The 25,286-nt window shown below is 44.9% G+C and overlaps 1 protein-coding gene across 4 annotated transcripts in view; it reads right to left on the reverse strand.

The window, feature by feature from the left end:
- NOS1AP (nitric oxide synthase 1 adaptor protein) overlaps nt 1-25,286 on the reverse strand; it is a 1,516,567-nt gene that overhangs the window by 806,934 nt on the left and 684,347 nt on the right. For 2 of the 4 annotated variants that reach the window (XM_069641481.1, XM_069641483.1), the window contains exon 4: nt 7,586-7,644. In XM_069641481.1, the coding sequence (XP_069497582.1) occupies nt 7,586-7,644 (59 nt within the window). Of the gene's footprint in view, nt 1-7,585; nt 7,660-25,286 lie in introns of all 4 variants that reach the window. The other 2 variants (XM_069641480.1, XM_069641482.1) reach the window with 1 other exon arrangement.

Here is a 25,286-nt window from a genome sequence, read left to right on the forward strand (position 1 = left end):
AGGAAGGATATAGATCATGAACTAGGACCATCCTCTCCTAGGACACCCCCCCCGAAGCAAGCAGTGCATGACATTGGACGAGCTTCACTAAAGACAGGATATAGATTGTGAACTAGGGACATCTTCTCCTAGGACGGCCTCCCCAAAGCAAGCAGTGCATGTGGTTGGACGAGCTTCACTAAAGGCAGGATATAGATCGTGAACTAGGGCCATGCTCTCCTAGGACGGCCTCTCCACATCACATCACCTTAATGCTGACGACACTCGGCTTTTTCTTTCTTTCTCATCTTTCACCCCTAACATTCACCACACTCTCTCATCTTGCCTTACTGCCATTAAATCCTGGATGGCCTCTCACTTTCTTACCCTCAACGCTGGTAAAACAGAAGTTCTGTTCTTACCCGCTAATGTTTTCCCACCCCTGGCTTCTCCTCCCATGTTCTTTCCTCCCTCCTATCTCCCTATCTTCCCCAAAGCTCGCAACCTTGGTCTCTATTTTGACACCAATCTTTCCTTCGCTCACCACATCGCTCTTACTTCTCGCACCTGTCGATTTCATCTTTACATCGTACTCAAAATGTGCCCTCTTCTTACTTTTCATGCCGCAAAGCTCTTAGTATCTTTCTTGATCTTTTCTTGACATTTTTACTGCGCTGTCCTCTTATTTGGTCTCCCTTCTTCTCGTCTTGCTCCTCTTAAATAAATCTATCACTCTTCCATCCGCTCTCTTTGTCTTCTTTCTCATCAGGACTCAATTTCTTCTTCCCTTGCCTCACTTGGATGGCTATCTTTTCAGTCTCAACTCAAGTACAACTTCCTCTGCATTGCCTTCAAATCTCTCTACGGTCTCGACCCCAACTATCTCTCCTCTCATTCTACTCCCCTTCTCGTACTCTCCGCTCTGCTGCTCAATTCGGACTTACTGTCCCTCGTGCCCCCTGTGCACCATCCTGTTTTCGATCTTTCCAACTTCTTGCACCTCTTCACTGGAATCTTCTCCCCCTTTCTCTCTGTTCCATTACCTCCAATTCCCAGTTCCGCTCTTCCTTAAAAAATGCTCTTACTCCAGCCGTCTGTTTGACTTGTTACTGGCTGACTCTGAACATCAATCTCCATTACCTATTTTAATGTACTGCTCATTTTCTCTCTGTAAAGCGCTTTGGCGAAAGGCGCTATATAAAACATAATAAATACAAATACAAATGCCCAAAGCAAGCGGTGCATGAGGTTGGAGCTGAACGCCAAAGAACAAGTAATGGCAGCTATAAGAAAGGGAAGAGCTGAAATACTCAGTGAATACAAATAAATAAATAAATAAAAGGGTCCAAGCAAATAATCTCCAGGAAGAAGGCCTAGTAAAGCAGAAGGCACAACCATACAGTCCCAGAGGAATCGGAGCAATTACTGCTGAATTGTACTGAAGGGGTCACTAATCCTGCAAATGAAAGGGTAAGTCCGATAGTTGTCATGAGGAAGGCGGAAAACCAAACACTGCAAAATGCGTATAGACTCCTCCGTCCTCCCTTCTAGAGCAATTTCCTGTTGCTGGACATAACGGAGCTAGTTCTCTTCCCTACATGGCGCACCAAAGGTTTCCCAACCTGACCTAACTAGCCACCTCTCCTTGTAACCACGGTTCATGGCATTCATAAAACCGCTTCGAGTGCAGCACCATCCGTGGTCCAGAGCCTAAAGACCAGGATGCTGAGAGGCAGGGAGAAGGCAAAGTACTTTCAAGAGGATATATTGGTACACTGCAGGGAATGAAGAGGTACACGGCCACACGCTAAAAGACGTGCTCAACTGACTCGAAAAAGTGGGATTTCACCAACTGACGTAAAGGGGCAGCAAGTTCCTGCAAATGGAGCTACACTTCTTAGGTCACATCAGATCAGCAGCAGGTGTGGAACAGACAACTCACCCAAGAGAATACAGATGGCACTGGAGTCGGATACTTGACACACCTTTTCAAATATATATCGTTCTCGCTTTAGTGGCAGCTATATTTGGCAAGAGATTGAAAACTAAATTGTCTGTTAGGCCATTCCTTTAGTTGCATAGCTACGCCTCTTGAAGGGTGCTTAGTCACGTGCGTATCCCGGGACGCACCAGACACGTCTCATGTCCTGCCCCCGAATATTGTTTTGTGACTTGCTAAGGACCCAAGTCCCAATCCCGCTTAAAGTGTGGCCTGTTACTGAAAATGCTTTCGATATCAGAGCCAGGTCCACCTTTTATCATGAGCCTAGAATATACATCCAAACCCCAATATTCTGCGCACCACCCCCCTACCAACGAGCTCTTATTCAGTAACTTGCTCAAAGGGGGCCTTCAGAGGCAAGTGTCACGGTAGCCACCCTCCTCGCATTGCATTTGATGTTAAGAGTTTTGGGGCTTATCGTGGGAGACAGACCCACATCAGAGGCGTGGTTTAGGCATGTCTGGCCCCGAGAGAGAGTTGCGCGTGGCAGTAGCATGGCCCACCACATTTTGCTTTTGTTGTGAGTGGCAGACCCACTGTGCTTGGCCCATCCAGAAATGCATCAAACCAATCACCTCATATTGCTTCACGGGGCAGAGTAACCATGGGGGCCGGGGCCACGGGCGGGCGGGCAGGCACGCGCGCGCACACACACACACACACACACACACACACACACACACACCCGTCTCCACCCCCCCCCCGCACCGCCCATTCTTTTAGTTGGGTGAGCAGATAATTCATGTTCATGTCCAGCGTCCTAGGTTCCTTAAGCACTGACATAACTTGAAATGACATCCCAGGGACAAGCCTCCGTCACTCCTACTCTAGAATGTCAAGAGACTAATAATTAGCATGCAATACACTAATTATCTCAATCATTACACTTTAGATTGCTACACCGCGATTAAGGCTGTTTTTATGATTTGGTCAGAATCAGATCATTTAGGTTAGTGGTAAATCTGGGATTTGGTACAGATGTGTTAATGCTTGGCTTTTATGGGACTTCGGTACAACAAAAAAAAACCACACACTAAAACTAATTCAACAAATATATAAAAATCATAGGAAACATGTTAAGCAAAAGAAAAGTATGATTCTAGTCTCAAGTCCCTTTTCCTGACCAAAAGGCCAAGAGTACCCCAGTGCCAAGCTGAAAAACTCTTGGGATTAGTAATCGCTTTTAAGACCGGACAACAAATGGACGTGTGTGTGATAATGTCATCTAGTTCTAGTCAGTGTTAGACACGGGCATGCATAGTTTACTCTCAATATCAAGAAAATGCGTAGTTACAGAAAAAAGCGAGTCAAACTTGCAGAGATCTAGTAAATAAACTCCACAGTTTTAAAATGGGGGCGGGTGATTTGGAGAATCATTTTGTTTTGAGAAAATGCACAGATTTGGGTAGCTGGGAAGGTCTGATGGCTTCGTATTCAAATGTATCCATTGTCCTGCTTTTTTTCCTTTAAGGCAGACGGCTCAAAGCTAAGGAGAGTGTTGCAGGCAACGGCCTTGTCCTTTGTTTAGTTCAGAGACTCTCTGGCACTTCCCACCTAGGAAGCTTGCTTGCAGAGCCTAGCAGAGCATGCTGTGTGCTGGCTGGGTACCAGTTCTGGAGCTGCTGGACGGTCCTCTGGATTCAGTATCTCCCTCTGTTCCCTGTGAAATGTTTAGGGGAGAGATCTTGCTTCCCTCTTTGGAAATTCTGGCCTTCCTTCACTGGTGGAAGCTGTAAGGCAGACTGTACCTTCAGCCAGGGTCCAAATTAGTTCTTCTTGTTACTCCTTGCTAAGTCTTCTGTGGGATGTCTCAACCCACTCATCCAAGCCCTGCAACATCACTAGGCATTGCTGGCAGCAGAAACATAATGGCCACTGGAAAGCATGCTGCTCGACAGAAATCACCAGAAAATGCGCAGTGAAAACCTGAAAAATAGGCTGCCATCCACTTCCAAGAACCCTGTGCTAGAACCAAGGTCCAGACCCAGAAAGCAGAGCTGTATCCAAGACCTGTCAGATCCAGTTCAAGAGGCCGCAGACCACCATACAGTGCTGAAAGCAGAACCCATAGGGCCTGAGACCTGTCCGGTGGCGAGAGTGAAGCCAAACCCCTTGACCAGATCTTTGACAAGGCCCATTCCATTCCAAAGCTAGGAGTGAGTATCTTCTCTAGAACTGTCCATAACCAATTTCTTAGTTTAAAGTAATCCTCTTCCAAGCATTATAGAATCTTGTGTCCATCCTGTTGATTTAAAATCTGTAAAGCGCATCTGTCATTTCTGAAATCTTGATTTTATTTCTGCAAAATCTACCTTCACAAAAACATCCGTTACTTTTGAACCGCACGTTCTAGAAGTGAAAAACTGCCGCAAATTGCAATTTGGCTCAATTTCATTTTCTGTCAAAATAGCTGCTCCTTGTTCTCAATTGCTGAAATTCGTTTTCAATTTGATAATCATTCATGAATCATTGCTAGTGTTGACCTGAACCAATCTCAAGTAACTATCACTCATCCTGAATCTCTTTTAGTGAATTAAATTCAATTTAGCATATTTTTACTTTCACTGCAACCACATTCAAAAGTATTTTTGCCTGTTTTACAATCATACCTGTTTCTCTAAGCTTGCTGGGGGAACTGGGATTGAACTGCATTCTTGAAACCTGTGTGCCCTCATTTCCATCTCTTCATATTGCATGAGGGGGAGGGGGGGTGAGTAGTCTCAGGGGAAAAAGTGACCATATTGTCTTTTGTTGAAATCATATCAAGTTATTTCTGGGTTGCATTCTTTCCCATCATTGCATTTCCTTGAATCATATAAGGTATTCTCTGCTACAGTATCCTTCATATTCATACTCCTAAGTGATTAAAGAGATTGTCAATGTTGTAATATTACCCCTTGTTGATTACCGTCCATATTCATAAGTGTGCTCTTGAAATATTATTTTGCTCATAAAAGTGTAATACTTCAAATAAATCTTTTCATTTGCAAAACAAACCTACTTCTTGGCTCAGTGAGGTCAGGGGGATCCAAAGAGAGGGGCGTTATATAAGGGTTCATCATCCAGATTTAAATAACTGACATAAAAATATATAAATAAGGGCTTCCATTAGGCATCCATCTTAAGCATTGACTTAGTTGGATTGCTGGATTGAAGTCACTTACACTTCAAATCTGCCAAAAGAGGGGCTCAGCCCTCTTTTAAAGCCACATGGGCCACAGTGATTGGTGTAGGCTAAGCCTTTCTTAATAAACCAATCCTGGGTCCCCACAAACTCTCCTGCGTGCGTGAGGTCATAACCAGAGTGCTTTACAACAGAAAAGGTAAAGGGGTGAAAACATGTAATACTAAGTCCTGCCCATCTTCCTGTCTGTTGTCGATCAAAGGGTCTCTCTGGTTAATGGAGTTTTCTGTGGTTCCTGATTAAAGCAGCAGGTCTCCCTTGAAGCTGAGGCGAGACACAATGAGAGTCTTCTCCACAATGGCATCAGCAGACCCCATTAAAATAACTTGCGGTGCACCCCAAGGTTCCTGCGTCTCGCCAACTCTGTACAACATCTTTACCAAGCCCCTATTTGACAAATTGGACAGACTGGGTGTCACATACACTAATTACGCTGATGACACTCAGATCCTCATACCCCTTTTGGGCAATTTCGACTCTGATACGGCCTTGGTAAACAAAATATACCTCATCTTTCAGGCATGGATGGCCACGCATTGCCTATGCCTGAATGATGATAAAACCGAAATCCTGCTCCTCGGCGACCGACGCCAACCTAAAATAACTCCACTCCAACCACTCGGCATTTAATATTGATGGCAATATTATTACAGTAGCCAAAACAGTGAAAACACTAGGCTTTCACCTTGACTCAGCCTTGACACTAAAGAAACAAGTGAACTCATTAGCATCCTCTACTGCCTACATGTGCAAGCTCATCAGGGCAAGTAGAACCTTCCACACCCGAGCCAGCTGCATCATTATCACTAACGCCCTAATACTCTCCAAACTTGACTATTGCAATGCCTTGTATTTGGGAGCCAATAAATACATCACCGAAAAACTTCAAACACTGCAAAATAACGCCCTTACAACTGCCCTAAACTTACCCTACAAGGAACACATTTCCAATAAAAGAAGAGAATACAAATGGCTCAAAATCTGTGACAGAATCTCACTTACAACGGCATCACTCATCTTCAAATGTCTAAACAACGCAGCCCCTCCCCCCCTACCCGGCAGCTAGAATAGTAAGAAAAACTTCAATCCGCCTCACCAGAAACATCAACTCCTACTGCCTACAGGTACCTAAATTTAGACAAAATAAACGGGCGGCAGCAGCTTCCCAGTCAAGGCAGCCCAATACTGGAATGCTTTTCCACTTAACATTAGAACAGACCAATCCTACTATAGCTTTAGGCGGAATACTCTCACATGGCTACGCTCTAATGACCCCCAAGATTAACCATGCCTCTATTACACCAACAGATCCTACTCAATCTAACTGTATATATGTATATTCTTTAACTGATTTGCCAAAATGTAATTTGCTGACTTTATATATGTATATTTTCTAACTGATTTGCCGAATGGTAATGTTTTATATTTATATTGTGCCTTACCCCGTAACTAAGCTTTTAAGTACTCATATTTTCCTGTTCTATGTTGCGCCCTGTTACCTTTGGGTTTGGCGCGCCACACAAAATCAATAAGCAAACAAACTGTAACACAAAGTCCCAGATATGATAGGTCACCACCCTTGATACTGAGAGGCAGGAGCTGGCTTCAGGTTAACACAGTGCATTTCAAAGGTTGTTGGGGTTTCCTGTCTCCTTTGTTCACCTCTGCAGCTAGGCCACATGTGGGCCTGTTTGAAGTATACTCTATTAGTATGCAAATTATGTTAATTGCTGCTACCAATCTGCAGTGCTTACACAAAAGTACAGGGCGGATCCATGGAGCATTTGATAGGTAATTAGGCTTGCCATGCCAGGAGGAAGGTTTTGCCCACCCCCTTCAGAGATGCCTTTATTTTCCCTTGTCTGTCATATCCCAACTAAATATGACAGGGGGGATGGCGTCTGTAGGTTGTGTCCACCCAGGAGTAAACAGGTCTATGTGTATGTTGTGCAGTTAGTAGGAAAATGTGTGCGGATTAGCCCCACACACTTTCCAGAGGTTCATCTACCATCAATCAATTTCTTTTAAAATTTGAAAAGATTCCATGCGAGCGCACACCCACCGTGTCGATAGTCAAATTCCTAACATCATAGCGCAAATAGTCTTTGCAGGGACGAAGGTGGCAGAACACTGGTCTACATGCCCCCACTTGCTTAATGTATTAAGGATGAAGTGTCATTTTATCCCCTTCCCATTTTATTTTATGCGAGAGGCTCGAGGGCATGCAGGAGACGAGCAGGCGGTACTAGCCTTCCTTTCCCATTCCATTTGAGGTTGCAATGAAGCCTCTCCAGGAGCCTGGCAGGCAGACCCATGGCACAGGAGATCACGGCTCACAGCCCACGGAATGCATTGTGTACCAGAATGCCGAGGGAATGCTTCACACCATTTCACGTCTTTACACTGAATTCTCTTCTTACCTGTATATCGGGTCTTGCATCACCATCATCTTGCTCTCGTCCCAAGCCCACTCTTTTTTCTGTAACGAAAGAAGCTGCAATTTATTTAAAGAGCAATCAATTAAGCCTGAGGAAATCATTGTCAATCATTACAATTGTGAACATGTACAACGGAATTGATTAAATCATGCTGGTGTGGCACCAAAGGTTTCATTGACATCAGAGGCGAGAATAGACAGAACCGGAATATAACATACAGGTTTTACTCTTTTCCTAGATCACCAATCCTTCTACCACAGTCAGCATAGAAAATGTGCTTTCCAAACTAACCCACACATACTGGTAAGTGGCAAGCAATACACAAGACACACTAGACAAGTCATATTGTGTTTGCTACCAAACCTGTAGAGTGGCACACTGTAAACAGGCGTTACTAACACCCATCTTAGAAGCACTGACTTTATTGGCCTTCAAGAGATAAAGCAAGCATCAATGCACAATGACCCTTCAAAATGCTGTCAGAGGGCAAATGGAACAAAGGACTCTAGACACAGAAGTGGGAACTTCCTTTTATTCCCAGATAAGATATACTTCTTTTTGAAGTAAACTCTAAATCATGTTTTACTAGGCCATGAAAGAAACAATGCATCAGAAGGGCGGGCTCCGGATGACCCGTAAAATCCCTTGGTTCTTGCGTGAGTTCTGTTTCCTCAGCCTCTCCTCCCTCCCCCTCCAGCTGGTAATCTATATTCTCCCGATCAATACCTGGCTTCAGTCTGGGTCACTACAGCCTGTGTTGGGGGTTGGACAAGCATCCACAGCGTCCTGGGTATCCCTGCTAAACCACAAAAAAGGACCTTCTTGTGGAAAACAGTGTCAGGATGGAGGCGTAACTCAAAAACCTGTGAAAAAGATCCCAATATTACCGAGCCTAGTATCCAATATACCAACATTATTTTAATCTGCATAATTCTGGGGTGCGGGCTCTCGGCAGAGAGTTCTTCAGTTCCCTCATGGTCTTAGGGTGGTCTAAAGCGCCCCAAGAGGGCACAGAGGCCTGTCCTGGCCAGGTTTCTTGATCTTGCATGGTGGCCCCAGAGATGCTCAATCCCATTGAACCTTGCTGTACGCCTACCAGAGCAAGACTTGCCCTGGGGGTTCTGCCGGCTAGCATTTCTTTCACCCACACTTATGTTTTTGTCAGGTTGTAGCAATTACGTCACCAGACAATGGGACACCTTCTGAGGTAGCAGCCTCTCTCAGCTCTGGTCGGGCTCTTCAGATTCCAAGCTTCTCTTTCAGTTGGGGGCTTCCACTTCAGGAGCCAGGGCCTGGATAGCACTGTTAGCAGGTGAACTGCTCAACCTTAGGGTTACTTGGCTGGGTGAAGGTCCCCAGAGGGCACTTTGCTGCCAACATTAACATCCTTGCAGGGTAGACTATTAGGCATGGCCACCAATTCCTTCTTCACTCCTTGCATGTGTGTCTCTTGATTTTGCCACCTCGCTTTCTTCATCTTCTGGTCTTCTTACTCTCAACACACTGGAATGCCACCCTAATTTTCTCGCAGTCGGGACCCTTCTGCACATTTCTATAGTTATGCTGTGGCACTAATTGTTTCAATAAGCATTCTGGCTGGTGGGTTTGTTTCTCTGTCAGTGTAGGAGTTGTGAATCATGCAAGCCTCAAAGGTGCTCCACCTCACCAGGTGCATTCCCCCTTGTTTTTGCTTATGCCTCAGTTTTGGGATTGTTGTGATAAACAAATTCGGCCTCATATCCTGCTCGCCATTTTGGGATCACGCATTAGTGTCATGGCGGTGGAGAGGTCCAGGCTTCCAGCTGGAAATGCTGTGAGTGAGTTTGTTCATGGAGGGCGGACGCTGGACCGGTGTCTTTTTGTGTACTGCTGTGTGGTTTCCATCTTTTATTTTATTATTATTATCTGACCCTGCTCTGCGGTCCCCGGCGCTTCCTATAGAGTCGAACTCCTATGGGGCTCCAGTTGAGTGATGGCAAACGTATGAGGAGGGAAAGGCAATACTTACTATTACCATTTCATAAGGGAACAGAGGTTGGGGGTGAAAGCCGTGAGATGATCTGCATCCAGGATACGAGACATTGTATTATTGGGAACACCAGTCCACCTGTGTGACAAGGGGATTACATGGCACCACGTTTAGGTGCCAAGGGAGCTCTTTAGGACCCTCAGTCTACCACCTGCAGGTGTTGCATAATAGAGCGGGTGGTTTCCCTAACCGCCATAGATACCCAGTCCCCCCGCCCCCCCTTACATAGGAAGCAGTCACAGTACAGACTGATTTCTGTTGCAGGACCTTTAATCGACAGAGCTATCGATTTTCATTCTAATTTTACTAGGTTTTCCGTATGATTCAAAGCCACATTTTAAAACCTAGAAATATGAGCTTGCCCGTGTGTGCACCATAGCACGTACCGATCTGAACAACATGTCCAGGCAGATCTGAGGCAGGCGCGAGTCCCGGAGCACCTCTCTTAAGATCAGCCTTTCAAAGAACCACCCTGGGACTTACAATGATCATCTGATTGAAGCCGTGATTCACCAATGGGATACCCGTCAGTGCGCCCCAATGTTTCGCATCATGTGTGATTGGAAACAAATTGAGATTGCGAAACTAAACCCTGTGGTTTTTTTTGTGATCTAGATTACAAGTCACTTTGGGAACTTTCCTCCACTGTCTCGAGAAATGCATGGGAGAAGCACTAGCTTTCCCCTTATCAAAAAGAGGACTGATTTTTGAGAGTTGACTATGTAGCAAATTCTTCAATCCTATCCATTGAACGCAGTCCTGAATAACATGGATTGCCAAAATGCAGTAACGCGGTGGCCACTGAAACGGGTTCTCTCTCGTTCCTATTGTGGATTTCAGAACAGATGGTCTCACAAATCCCCCCCCCCCCTAATCCGCTCTGCTCCACTAATGCTTCCATCACGAGGGCCAAGAGTAATGAGCATTAAGCGCAATCCAACAGCTATTTCTAACCTAGTTTCATGGCTGCTATGTGTGTGCATACAGGGAAGCTAATAAACTCTGGCTTAAGTTTACTTTCTCCAGGAATTAAGCATGTAATGCCACTCTCATGTGAATCAAAAAACATGATCTACTGTCTGATTCTTTTTTTTAATAATATCCTCTGGAAGTTTGAATGCAGCGTCACTGGCCCAGAAGAAATACGAATACACATTCCTGAGATTTGGCACAAGATGTCATCCTTATTGGCAATATCAGCAGAGAAGCCAATAATTGAATGAGCACAGAGAATGACCTGCTCAGGTTCGATGTACACGGTGGGGCAGCGAAGGAAAGTCGCACCGCTGGGGAGAAAGAGTAGGTCCTAGTGCCCTGAGGATTCAGCACGTTCGTTCCACGAGCAGCCAAAAGGGACCCAGTTCTCAGTTTGCATTCAGGAATAACTCCTCATCTGCAGTTGGGGTGGCGTTTAGGGCCAGCATGCAAACACATTTATAAAAAATTATTGACACTGGCTCCACGTATCACATAGCAGTAAAACTCCGGCCTCTTCAAATGCACAGCTGTGCCGTGAGGCCATCCACGCTTTCAGTGGCTCTCGATAGCCGGATCTAGCAAACCTCGGGTTTAAGTCCACATTTGGTGAATGTATTACAATGGGGAACTCGGTGTCAGGTGAGAGGCGTAGCCAGGATTGTCTAACTAGTGGGGCCTGAAGCTAATATAGTTGGACCCATGGCAGTGACATTAACATCTGTAAATGCCCACACAGCACTGATGAGTGGACATTTTCAGATTTTGGGTGGGCCTTGCCCGCTCAGGCCCTACCCTGCCTACGCCTCTGTTAAAAGTCAGGTAGAGGCAGCCCCAATTTATGGCAAAATGCGTTCAAATCTGAAGAGAGATTGTTCAGATTTTTGTGCAAAAAAATGCAATGTGTGGGGGATCCTGAGCCTTTGGATTTCTGAATGAAATGCTAAAATGGATTAAACAAGCTGCACCAAGCTGCACTCGGCACGTGCGTTCGTTTTGACCAGTCCTGAATTTTAAATGATAAAGCAGTGAGTGCTATGCTGCTGGCCGGCATCTGGTCATTCCATTGAATGCCAGTCCATCGATTTTTTTCCGTCTAAAAAATGTGCATCGAATGCATGTTTTTGGGGGGCAAAATTTGAATTTTTGTTCAGGTGGATATTTAAGGGTAAACAACAACCCCCCCCCCCCAAAAAAGAAAAAAAAATGCATTCGATGCACATTTTTTAGATGGGAAAAATTCAATGCAAATGCATTTAGATGCCAGGAATTCGATGCAATGACCATAAACCCTGCTGGCCTATGTTGAAAGCTGCTGCTCTTGCTGGCCAGACTGCTTGGCTGCGGTCTTGCCCCCCGGCAGATTCTGTAGGATTCCTCTCTGCCGGGAAGTGCAGGCTGAGTGGGAAGTCCCATACTTCCAGAGAGATCATCTGTGGGAGATGACCCAAGCCCGAGAAGAGTTTTTAAATCGTCGCCCATTACTGAATCTTACTTTTGCGCAGAAACATCTGCCCCGCAGATTTGGACTGTCTTCGGTGAATGATAATGAAGTCAAACCACAGATTGTATATCCTTTCAAACTCACACAGAGACCGAAATATGCTGGCAGCTATACCCGTCACTCTGGACGAGGACGGCTGGTAGCTCACCCATGCACCACCTACACTGGGGTTGGGTAGCTCTCTGGCGTTGCCCAAAAGCAAGATGGTGGCACTAAGTGAACAAAACAGATGCGCCACTCGCAGAGTATTCAAACCTGCTGTGCTCTAATGACGTCACCAGGCCGCGTATTCGACATACTGCTGACGTGTTTCTGGATGCTGATGAAGTTAGCAGTCCCAACCCACTGGTTCCTCCTGTTCACTCGTCTCTGACGTCAAAACCTGCACTCCATTGACATATGCCGTTCTGCCAATCTTTCCCGACCTTGTGGGCATTTAATGACAGTAAATGTCGCATTAACTCTTCCAGAAAGGTGCTGGCAGCTTGCTCAAATGACCTTAAAAAGGATATGACATTGGGAATCTGTCACCTTTAGCTAAAAGGAAACCCGATGGTGAGTTAATTAAGAGCGTGCCATGCCAACATTTCTTTTGGCTCCTTCAGGCACAGGTCCCCGTTTCTTTATCTAGCTGTCCTTTAACATGGCTGACTGTGCAATCCACAGCCATCGATCACACGTGATGAGCTCAATAGGTTTCCTCTTTGATTTGTTCTCGTTCACGCTCTTTTAATGTTGCCACATTTCATTTACTACTCCATCTTTTACACCAGACCTTGGGCTCTGCCCCACCCCCAGACTCGGCTACATTTTTATGCATTTCATATAGTAACCAGGATCACTCTCTCTTGCTCCAAATTAATAAATAAAATATATATATATATATATTTGTGAAAGTGTGTTTGTATGTTCGTGGTTGGCTCTAGTCCAATAACAGTTGATGGGGTGACCTTTTTGTCCAAGGTCGGCATACCAGTCTGGGCTGTACTGGTGATAGTGACATTCGACCAACCCCACCCATTTACCCTGCACAGGGCAGGGACCAGTAGATTTTGCAATTTTTCAAAAATTGGAAGTTATGACACAATAAAACATACACAAGGCTATAGCAGATCCCCATGTGCATGTCGGCTACAGACTGGGGCAACACCGGGTGGTACCACTAGTATATATTTATGTATAAATATATATATAATCACCGAGAGAGGGATAACATCTAACAATGTTATTTATACAGCACTTTCACCAAACCACTATGGCAAAAAATGTATGTACATATATTATTATGTAAGCACATTTGTTACTCATTTGATGAACTCAGAAGAATGAAAGGCTGAGCTGGCCTTGCTGGGATTTGAACCTGCGATTTGCAGATCACACACAGATCCGGGCGAGTGCTCTTACCAGAAGCATATAGTTTGGTTTCGTGTTTATGGGGATTCAAATATTCAGATGCCACTTTTGAAAGCAGCACAACTTCAGGTGATTTAGTATTGGGTTATGCTGCCTTTAAGGCCTCGAGGGAGCTGCTTTTGCTAACTTTCCAACCTGACAAAAGAATGCAGTGCGATTTGTGTCAGTTGCATCGGAGGGTGAGGGAACCATTGAGAGATGCTGTAGCATTGTATGAACAAAGCTCCAACACTCATAAACCAGCCAGTAGCAGGAGGATCCCACATACTGCCCTGTTGGCTGGAAAAAGTGAAGACCCCATAACAAACCTATTGCACATCAGGGTTTCTGGGAGAACCTTCATGAGCTCTCAGCCACCCCTCAGTCCACTGAAGTACCCTCCTCACACTGACACCTCCCACCAAGAGCAGCAGGATACAGTGTATCCTGCAATGACTTCAGTTATTTCAGTGCTGCTGGTGATGGATATCAGGCGATGGCCTAAAATTGACAAGAGGTGTGGAAATGGGGCAGCGGCAGAGAGACAGATATTCTCATGAAACCAATGGAGCAAGAGTTCTACCTATAGAGCATGCCTTTCCATGGGGTCCAGTTGATCTCATTGACAGCAAATTTCAATGTTTGTCCTTTGCTGTTTTTTGGGGCAAACGGGAGGGAGTTCTCCCTTCTTTGCACGCTTTGGGTGCAGGAGGCATGCCATCTTAAAACTTTAGTTCTGTCTCCTCTTCCCTTTCATAAAACATTTTCCCCTACCAGTGTTATGTTATTTGGCATTTGTATAGCACCTACTACCATTGGTATGGCCTCGAAGCACTGTGGGGCTGAACGCCCTTTGGAAGACCGTAGTTTGAGTTGAGAGGTAGTGACAAGAGTTTTAAACTGTGTGTGTGCATTTATAGCCTGATCGAATGTATGTCAGAAATGGCTAGGTCCCCAACAGCAGCCCATATCGACAGGTGTGGGATGGGCGGTGTGTTAAATTGTCAAGAGAGTCAAGCTATGTGAACAGGTGGACTGAATTTTGCGTGGGACTCAGCTGTATTCTATGGGTAGAGGCGCTCTGACCGAGGGTGATGTATGTTTCTCGTAGTGTATAGTCATAATAGCGTGCATGTAAAATGTGTGTGACTATGTGAACCGCTGGAACGACCCTTCATAGGACTCAACTGTATTATGTGGCAAAACCTACCTTTGGAATATTCTGTGATAAAAAACACAAGTGTGGCAAAATATAACAGTGGTGAGGATTTATTTTTATTTTTATTTATTTTATTTGCATTTGTTAAGCGCACTTGCAGCCCATGAGGCATCGAGGCGCTGTTACAGAGGAAACACAGATTAAGATTAGATTTTTTTTTTCTTTGTCTTAGTTACGAATTTATAACGCGCTTAAACACTCGGAGGTTTCTAAGCGCGGACCCGGGGATCGAACCAGTTGTTGCTTTGTGTCGTCTTTGTGTCGTCTTGCTTCCAAGACGCGCACGCTGCTGCTGTGCTATCCTCCCGGGGGGGATTAAAGCAACTATCTAAATTAGGAGTCTTAGAAAGAATGCAAGTGTGGCAAAATATAAACAGTGGCGAGCTTCAAAGTAGCAATCTAAGTAGCCATAGTCAGGCAATGCAAGTGTGGCAAAATATAAACAATGGCGAGCTTCAAAGTAGCAATCTAAGTAGCCATAGTCAGGCAATGCAAGTGTGGCAAAATATAAACAGTGGCGAGCTTCAAAGTAGCAATCTAAGTAGCCATAGTCAGGCAATGCAGGGATGGCAAAATACAAGCAGTGGCGAGCTTTAAAGTAGCAATCTAAGTAGCCATAGTCAGGCAATGCAAGTGTGGCAAAATACAAGCAGTGGCGAGCTTCAAAGTAGCAATCTAAGTAGCCATAGTCAGGCAATGCAAGTGTGGCAAAATATAAACAATGGCGAGCTTCAAAGTAGCAATCTAAGTAGCCATAGTCAGGCAATGCAGGGATGGCAAAATACAAGCAGTGGCGAGCTTCAAAGTAGCAATCTAAGGAGCCCTAGTCAGGCAATGCAGGGATGGCAAAATACAAGCAGTGGCGAGCTTTAAAGTAGCAATCTAAGGAGCCATAGTCAGGCAATGCAGGGATGGCAAAATACAAGCAGTGGCGAGCTTTAAAGTAGCAATCTAAGGAGCCATAGTCAGGCAATTCAGGGATGGCAAAATACAAGCAGTGGCGAGCTTCAAAGTAGCAATCTAAGGAGCCCTAGTCAGGCAATGCAGGGATGGCAAAATACAAGCAGTGGCGAGCTTCAAAGTAGCAATCTAAGGAGCCCTAGTCAGGCAATGCAGGGATGGCAAAATACAAGCAGTGGCGAGCTTCAAAGTAGCAATCTAAGGAGCCCTAGTCAGGCAATGCAGGGATGGCAAAATACAAGCAGTGGCGAGCTTTAAAGTAGCAATCTAAGGAGCCCTAGTCAGGCAATGCAGGGATGGCAAAATACAAGCAGTGGCGAGCTTTAAAGTAGCAATCTAAGGAGCCCTAGTCAGGCAATGCAGGGATGGCAAAATACAAGCAGTGGCGAGCTTTAAAGTAGCAATCTAAGGAGCCATAGTCAGGCAATGCAGGGATGGCAAAATACAAGCAGTGGCGAGCTTCAAAGTAGCAATCTAAGTAGCCATAGTCAGGCAATGCAGGGATGGCAAAATACAAACAGTGGCGAGCTTCAAAGTAGCAATCTAAGTAGCCATAGTCAGGCAATGCAGGGATGGCAAAATACAAGCAGTGGCGAGCTTCAAAGTAGCAATCTAAGGAGCCCTAGTCAGGCAATGCAGGGATGGCAAAATACAAGCAGTGGCGAGCTTTAAAGTAGCAATCTAAGGAGCCATAGTCAGGCAATGCAGGGATGGCAAAATACAAGCAGTGGCGAGCTTTAAAGTAGCAATCTAAGGAGCCATAGTCAGGCAATTCAGGGATGGCAAAATACAAGCAGTGGCGAGCTTCAAAGTAGCAATCTAAGGAGCCCTAGTCAGGCAATGCAGGGATGGCAAAATACAAGCAGTGGCGAGCTTAAAGTGGCGAGCTTCAAAGTAGCAATCTAAGTAGCCATAGTCAGGCAATGCAGGGATGGCAAAATACAAGCAGTGGCGAGCTTCAAAGTAGCAATCTAAGGAGCCATAGTCAGGCAATGCAGGGATGGCAAAATACAAGCAGTGGCGAGCTTTAAAGTAGCAATCTAAGGAGCCATAGTCAGGCAATGCAGGGATGGCAAAATACAAGCAGTGGCGAGCTTTAAAGTAGCAATCTAAGGAGCCATAGTCAGGCAATTCAGGGATGGCAAAATACAAGCAGTGGCGAGCTTCAAAGTAGCAATCTAAGTAGCCATAGTCAGGCAATGCAGGGATGGCAAAATACAAGCAGTGGCGAGCTTTAAAGTAGCAATCTAAGGAGCCCTAGTCAGGCAATGCAGGGATGGCAAAATACAAGCAGTGGCGAGCTTCAATGTAGCAATCTAAGGAGCCCTAGTCAGGCAACGCAGGGGTGGCAAAATACAAGCAGTGGCGAGCTTCAAAGTAGCAATCTAAGGAGCCCTAGTCAGGCAAAATGCAAGTGCTGCAAAATAAATGTAATGGTGAGCCTCAAAGACCCAACATGCCCAAATACAAATTGGAGTTGTGGGGGCTCTATTGCAGCAGCTAGTGGGAACTGTTCTCCCCTCCTGGGTTGGCCACTACAAATCATAGTGCATCTGTAAGTGGGCAAAGCTTGCAGAGGGCTAAGGGAAAATTGCTACATGTGGAGAGCTTCTTATCTTCATAAAGTTTCCAAACACAATTTAAGAAACGCAATTGAATGCATCCCTTCATGCTAATAGTAATTTAGGCTGCTCATGGCAACTTTAAAACTTGCAGTTAAATTAGCAGTGAGTGGTGGCCGAAACATGCTTATATAGGCAGACAGGCTCCAGAGCAAGCATGCCCCAATGTAGCAGGTTCATAAGCTGCTTTAATTAGAGATCATTTGCATAAATAAATATGCCCACGTCACCTAACGCAATGCACACCTAGAACGGCAAATTGTTCCCAGTTACATAACACTTTATACCAAATACATTAATGTGATAAATATTAGTACGACAAAGGTTTACTCTCCCATTGTCTGCAGAACTATTGACCTTAGCATGACACAGAAGGATAGGGATCCTCCATGGAAAAGGTGGGTTATGGCTTACGACCGTTTCAGTGGTATTTTGTGCAGGACTAGCATGGTAAAGGCATTCCAACTTTGGTACAACTCTTTTAATATGGCAATTCACAATCTCATTCATCTCATTCATGACCAAGGAGCAGAAGGCTTTCTAAACAAAGGATGAGCCATGGGCTAGTGACTGGCCAAATTCACTATACATTATGATGTGTTAAATGCACACACACCCTATTCTAGGATGTACATCATAGATCGTATTCATTTCTTTGAATTTGTGAATATATAGATAAGCAACATACATTAAAATATGCCATCTCCTAAGATTTCAGCAAGGCCTGCAACATGACTCCCCCCAGAAAGGGCTGAGGTTGGCATGCAAACGGAAGACCGGGAGACAGTCAAACCTATCAGTGCAATGCGTCGCTTGAGAACAGAAGGTGGCGGGCTTTCTCTTGTGCACAATCTGTGCATGCCAGCCATTTCCAATTAGCCCAGTGACACTCCAGCTGGCACTGGGAGTTCAAAGGATTCCAGAATAGATTTCTAAAATTCGCTCAGAGTGTCTTAGAAGAACACTGTGCGTATGAAGTCTACAAGTGTCCGAGGATGAATCCTTGGGTGAAAATGTCTCCCCTCTAAGGCAAACTCTTCAAAAGATCTTGGCGAGAGTGCAGGAGGCAGAAGAAAGCTTGATGGTGGAAGACGATGTGTGGACCCTTGAGCCACAGGTGGAGCAGTTGATGAACAAATTAGTGTTCCTGGAACCAAATGCAGTGAATGCAGAAGGGAGCTGCAGGCTTAATAATATCAGGGTGCTGGAGATTCTTGTGGACACAGCAGGCGGATCGACTGAGCAATTCCTGGAAGAGTAGGCAGAGGCAGATTTAGCAAAATGCCCACGGGGCCCCTTTGCTCTGCCTTTCTGACCTCCAAGTCAAACAACACGTGCTGCACAAGGCTTCCGTCTGAGATTGTATCCTTTTCACAGGATCAGCAAGCACAACATTTACAACGGGAGGCAATTACTGATGTCAGCAATTTACAATAAATAAAACATTTGTCCCCAAGTTAATTAATGTTGCACATGCGATAGCCGATTACTCCTCCCACCCTAAGATCTGCGACCCAGGGCCCTCTGTTAATCTTGCATTTGGGGCCATTTGCCTTAGATCTGCGACTGGGGATAGCTAAGTAAATGTTTGGAGCTAGAAATCGGTTGGAACATTTACTGAAAGTGTAGAGGAGCAGCCACATGCATCTTCAGGAAGTCCTGCCCCCCTACCACCTGTATGCTGGAAGCCTGAAATTGAGCCATGCTTGACACCAGCAGTTGTGACCATTCCACTGCGAATATTCGAGAAAAGGTATCCACTGAGAAAATCCTATCGAATGTATTCCCGACGAGATGACAATCTAACTGAGGAGTGCCCTGAAGGAATATGAAAAAGAGTTAAAAAGGAGCTGGTGACATCACAAAAGACGAGCGTGATGCACAGAGAAGACTGGCTGAAGAAGAAAACGTATGGACCGTTTAGAAACAGATGACGAAGTTGAGAATCAAGTAAACTTTCAAATGCAAAAAAAAGATTGCACATGTGAGAAGCACTGCAGAAAATGCAAGCCGTTCAATAACTGTACAGATGCTGTAACGCAAGCAGATCAAGTAATCTTAGGCGCTGGCTATAAGTAGTGAATAGACTGCAGGCGGAGCCACCATTGTATAGAAGCTGGGCATCGGTGTCATATATTTAGTACGCTCGGACCCATGGAGGGAAGAGCTGAAAGCTGTGTTGCAGTATGAATTAGCTGGGATCAGGGAGGAGTCTGGAAGGGCTGTCTGGCCTGGTGTCAAGGCTGAAGCAGCTAAGACTGGTTATCTATTCTTGAAGGCAGTGAATGTGAGATGCTGAATAATCCCTTGCTATGGTGCAAAGAAAGAACACAGTGAGTGCAAGTCTTAATTAAATGCTGTAAAATGGACCAAATCGTGGTCTCCTGTCACGTGAGCCAGGGATGGAAATAACGTTGGGCGAGGAGTTCTAGAATGACAATAGTCGTGCGTGCACCCCCTTATATTCCCAGAGACAAGAATACATGGTAAGGCCAAGCTCAAAGACAATCTACATGGCAGAAGGCATGGGTGATGAGATGCTGGGCTAATTGGGTGGGGAGGTACAGTCAAGTCCACCTCCTGACACCTGGGGTTTGAGCTGAAGTGCTGCTAGTGAGGTGAATGTTCCAGACGAGCACGAGCGTGCCAACCAATTGTAGAGGGACATATAACGAAAGGCCTTATAGTTTGAGAGCCAAGGATATACCATGGACCTAATAGTGATGAGACGACTTGCACTAGATGTGGGCATAAGATGTCCACCTGACAGTAGATATCCAATCACAACCCAACCCCTTATAGAAAGTATACTTAGATGTTCCCCTTGAACGTATCACAATCCCTCGTAGGTTTCTCTTATTTGCCACACAGTTTGTCGTCATGTATGAAACATTTTTACTAAATGTCCGTTGATGCCTGTTTTAGACAATTGATAATAAAACAGAAACCTTTGCCATCTTCCTGAGTTGGTTGGATTATTTGGTGTAAGAGTTACTCTGCTTCCCATCCACTGCATGTATGCTACCCAAAGGGCCTCACATTCACGTGATAGCAGTGTCAGATTGCTCAAAGATCGAAACTAGTTCAACTCCAGAGTTTCAGACGTTCGGGCATCCTCCGCCATTAGCCGGAAGATCGCAGGGTTTCCTGTGGAGAGCAGCTGATAGAAAATATTGCACGAAGAACCGAGACGGTTGGCAGGTCCCCCTTTGATGAAATCCCTGCCCGGTTTCCACAAGCGCTCCGCGGACGGAAGCTGAAGTGGTCAGATTAGTGGAGGAGACGATATCGATGGCCTAAAGTTGATTAACGAAGGAATGATGAGTAGACTAAGGGGAATGGCAAATTAAGGCAATGGGGTTGTGATCATTTTTGAGTAACAGGAAATATTGTGTAAAGACAGGGATAGCGCCTAGAATTCTAGCTCATGGGAAGTCAGAAGGAGACGTCTCCAACTCCATTGGGAGTACATTGAAATATATAACGCATGAACAGGTTTGCGTAAGGTGACGTCTCAACCCCTGTACAGGGTATTAAGAAAAGGTGAGAAGAAAAAAGGTGATCACAAGGTGTTTGTTGATGTGTAAAGTCGACTAGTTGTGAATATTGTGCATTAAGTTAAAGTATCGAAGAACGATAAAAAGTTGTGAAGAGATTGAGAAAAATTAAGGAGCGATAATGACTATCTAGTGAAGTCGTTGGTACAAATCCAAAGGTAGACATAGCTAATTTAGAAATTAGAGGCTTGAGCGGCGATTGATGGTGCACGCTCATATTTGTGGTTTTAAAGGTGTTGAAAAAGTGGTGATTTAAGCAAAAAGTAAAGAGTATTTCATAAAGTATTGTAAGTATTGAAATTCAATTGAGACTTGTCATAATGGGAGACACTCCTTTGATGCACTTATGTAAGACATTGTCGAAGCACACGCCCAAGCTCAAACAGAGTGCAGAATGGGTGAAGGGCACAGAAGATAAAATGTTCATGCTGTGGCTACAAGGGGATCACTGTTGAAAGCAGTATTGCAACACATGACCACATACTTGCACGCTGTGTACACAGGGAAGAAATTAGAGACAAGATTAGCAATCCTAGAGCTCTGAAAAATGTACCATGAAGAGAAGAAAGATCCGCCACCTGAGGAGTGGATGCTTAGCCAGTGTGAGGAGGAAAGCATTGAGCCGTCAGCTCCCCTTACCTCACCGGAAGTGAAAGACGCTAGTGCGGAAGACGTAGGGAAGTATCCTTTAAAGGAACAGAAAGCGGCGACTGTGTACAGTAATCTGATATATGAACCTCCTGCTTATAGCAGTGATGATAGTGCAGAGGAAAATAAGAGGAAAAGAGGAGATCTTTAAAATCATGCAAGACAAAGAAGAGAAGAGTGAGCGGTCAAATGTAGTGACAGAAATAGAAAGGGAGATTAGGAGATGGAAAGGAGGGAAAGCTAAAGCTGACAAGGGCCGCTCGTGCAGAATGAATGTATGGGAGGACAGATATTACTCAAGCTAGATAGAAAAAACATCGAGGAAGTTAGGCAAAGAGAAGATAAGGACAAACAGGATAGAAAAGACAGGGAACAAGAGAAGAGATTGAAGGAAGACCAGCACAAAAGAAATAGCATGGAGCGACGAGAGCAGATGTATCAGGAGGAGCAAGGCAAAAAAGAACAACGGGCGCAAGAGCAAAGAAAGTATGACAGATAGTGAGCGATAGAAGACCGGGATAAAAGAGAAAGAAACAGAAGAAGAGGAAGCTCAGAAATTAAGAGATACAAGGATACAGAGATGAAGGAAAGAAGAGGAAAGAAGGGAAGGAGTGACTAGAGAACAGCGAAGGCAAGAGGAGGAAAGAATTAGAAGGGAGGTGAGAAAGCAAAGAGAATTAGAATGAAGTAGGAGACAGCAGGAGTTTGATATTAGACCTATTCGTAAAGAACTAATATGGCCAAGTCCAGCAATACGATGGGACAGAACAGAGGAGTTCTTTCCGATAAAGGAAGAAAACGTCAGGGGCATCGAGAATAGTATTTGAAGATGAAAACTGTGATGCAGGAACATCAGAGACCGAATCAATAAGGCCTATCAAGAATTAAAGGAAGGTGGCAAGGTAAGGGGGATCCATCTCTAACATTTCAATTTCAGAGCGAAGAAAACAAATCTGTTCAGTCTCGGGCATTGAGCATTGTCCTTAAGTAGACTGAATTTAGACAAGGGTGAAGGGGATAATAGTCACACCAGTTGGTGATAAGACATTTTAGACGAGGAAAGAGAATCTTTCCTTGGGGAAGAGGGAGGCAGCGTGTGCGCTCCTGAAGGAAGCCTGCAGATAGACAAGGAAGTAAAATGGTCGGATCTGGAACAACCTATGGATAGGATGCCGGATCCCATAACATATCCAAAGCCTCCCTGAGGACTCACATAGTGAGAAGGGAGAGTCACCGCCATATGCGAGTAGATTAAGGTTGCTACCCACAAGATGACCGACAGGGATGATCATCCCTGCCATGGATAGGCTGACTATGGGGGCTGACTGTGGGTTAGGGTTTACGCAGTTTCCCTTATTGGAAAAAGGGGGAGCGAGAAAACAGTATATTCCATGGCTGCAGATGGATAAGGACAATTGAAGGTGCAAGCTCCCGAGGTTGACTTCGGGCACAAGGAAATTGATATACGAGTTAGAGAAAATCACAGGAGGAAACACATTGGCTATAGGGGAGATAAATGGTCTCCTGGCAGCTATTCTTGGGCAGAGAGCTGATGACATATGTAGGAGAGCAGGGTATGAAGGTGTGACAGCACAAAACACAGCGCATGACGGCGCGCAGTTTAATAATTGCAGAGCAGATGTTTGGAGGGCTCTCAGGGTACAGTATCCCGATACATCAGATATGGGTGCAATTATGAAACGTAAGATGAAGAAAGATGAAGATCCTATTGCTTACATTCAGGATATTCAAGAGAAATGTAAGCTTGAAAATCGCAAGTTGTGGGAAAAAACTGTGGCATTATTTTACCACATTTTATGTCAGGGGTTGCCTTAGCCAGTACAGAGTCAAATGAAGAAAGACGTTGGAATGGAAGCAAAACCATGGGCTGAGATGCAGCTGACGATAGTTCTTCACTGCAGGTTGTTTCATGAGAAAAATAGGAAGAAAGATGAGAATAGGAAAATCGAGGAAGCCAAGTTAGTTCAGAAGAAATTGACAAAGCTTGCCATAGAAGGGGCAGTACTGACAAGCGGAGAAGGACTGGGAATGCAAGAAGCAGTTGGTACATCACAGGTTAATAATCAGCACCCGATGGACCAAGGTGGTTATGGGTTTGTACCACGAGGCAGAGGTATGGGCTATAGAGGAAGAGATGGATTCCAAAATAGTCAAGGTGGGTTTCAAAAATGCACAGAATGAGAATCAGAATACCCAGGGAGGATTTAACCAAAGGGGACTTGTCAGACAGGCTCCCCCAATATGTTGTACTTGTGGGATGACAGGGCACATTGCGCCCATATGTGGGAGCTAAGGGAATGTGCAGAATGGCCAATTCTCAAGAGGGGGGGACAGTTTATCCTCCACCATATAGCACACAGACGGGGGGACTTGATGTGTTCAGTACTATCTGTGACACCAGACCCCCCAAGCGGAACCAACGGTCGATGTGACGATAGGACGCAAATCTTTTTCTTTTTTAGTAGACACTGAGGCTACTCATTCATGTATACGAGAGGGAAAATATCCAATGTTGGGTATTTCGATGAATGGTCAAGGGTTCTCTGGAGCTACGAGTCGAGCTCTTTTTACTGATGAATTACCAGTCTCTATAGGAGAGTGTGACATGTCTGTTCCTTTGGTGTATTCAAGCAGACACCAGTTAACATTTTGGAAAGAGATTTGTTTACAAAACTTAACATGACGATTTCATTTACTGATCAAGGGATAGTGTGTTTCACTCCAGCAATACACTATTTAAAAGTGGGCAAATTTATACTGGCATTCACAGGGCAAGTTGGTTTGTGAGGCGTTCCAGCAGAACCAGAGGTTTTCCTGTATGGGTGAGCATTCTACTGACATGGTTACCTGGCTTAGTGGGAAAAATTGTGAGGATACCGGATGAGTTTTTGTTTAGACCGCAGATACCTATGGGCGAAGATGGGGGGACAGACAATCCCTATAGAAATGGAAGCAGCCATAGTACGAAGGGAAATGGCAATGCTGGAAGGAATGGACGATGAGGGTAGACCATGGAGTACAGTAATAGCTCTCGAAGAAGGGTACAGATTGACTGACATAAATGATAACATGTTTAGGTTAGACCGACAAGACGATGAAGTGGTGTTCTTTATGAGCATCACACACTGGATAAGGATAGAGAAGAGGGAAGTCCGACAGCGAATGGTGATAATGCGGCAGGGCCCAACATTTTTTCAGGAAGACTTGGAGAAGGCGCTTAGTGTCCTTTGTACTACAGGCCCTTATGATGTAGGTTAATTAAGGGGGAAGAGTGGAAGTCAAAATAAAGCTGAAGTTAGGAGCGATTTACTCCGAGCAAGAAAGTACACCATGTCTCTAGATGCTGATGAGGGTATATTCCAGACCATTTCAGCACTGATAAAACAAGTCAGGTGATATCGGAATCATCGTGTAATACTGCGGTGTATCCGATCAAAAAAAACAAAGGGAGAGTCGTGGAGATTTATACAAGATATGCAACCGATTAACCATATTGTAAATGCAGAGCTTCCTTTAGTTCCTAATCCGGCGACGATACTATGTAGTATACCAGTTGTAAGAGGATTCAATTTAACACTACAGCTAAGTCAATGCCTAGTCTGGGATACTGAATGGAAACCCTTATTGATATATCTTTATGTCCAGTTCATGAGTTCTGGATGACTACCCCTATATAACACCCCTCTCTTAAAATCCCCCTGACCCCACTGAGCCAAGAAGTAGTTCTGTTTTGCAAGTTTAAAAGGTTTATTTGAG

Source organism: Ambystoma mexicanum, chromosome 1q (genome assembly GCF_040938575.1).
Source record: "Ambystoma mexicanum isolate Mex_15411 chromosome 1q, UKY_AmexF1_1, whole genome shotgun sequence".
Taxonomy (NCBI): Eukaryota; Metazoa; Chordata; class Amphibia; order Caudata; family Ambystomatidae; genus Ambystoma; species Ambystoma mexicanum.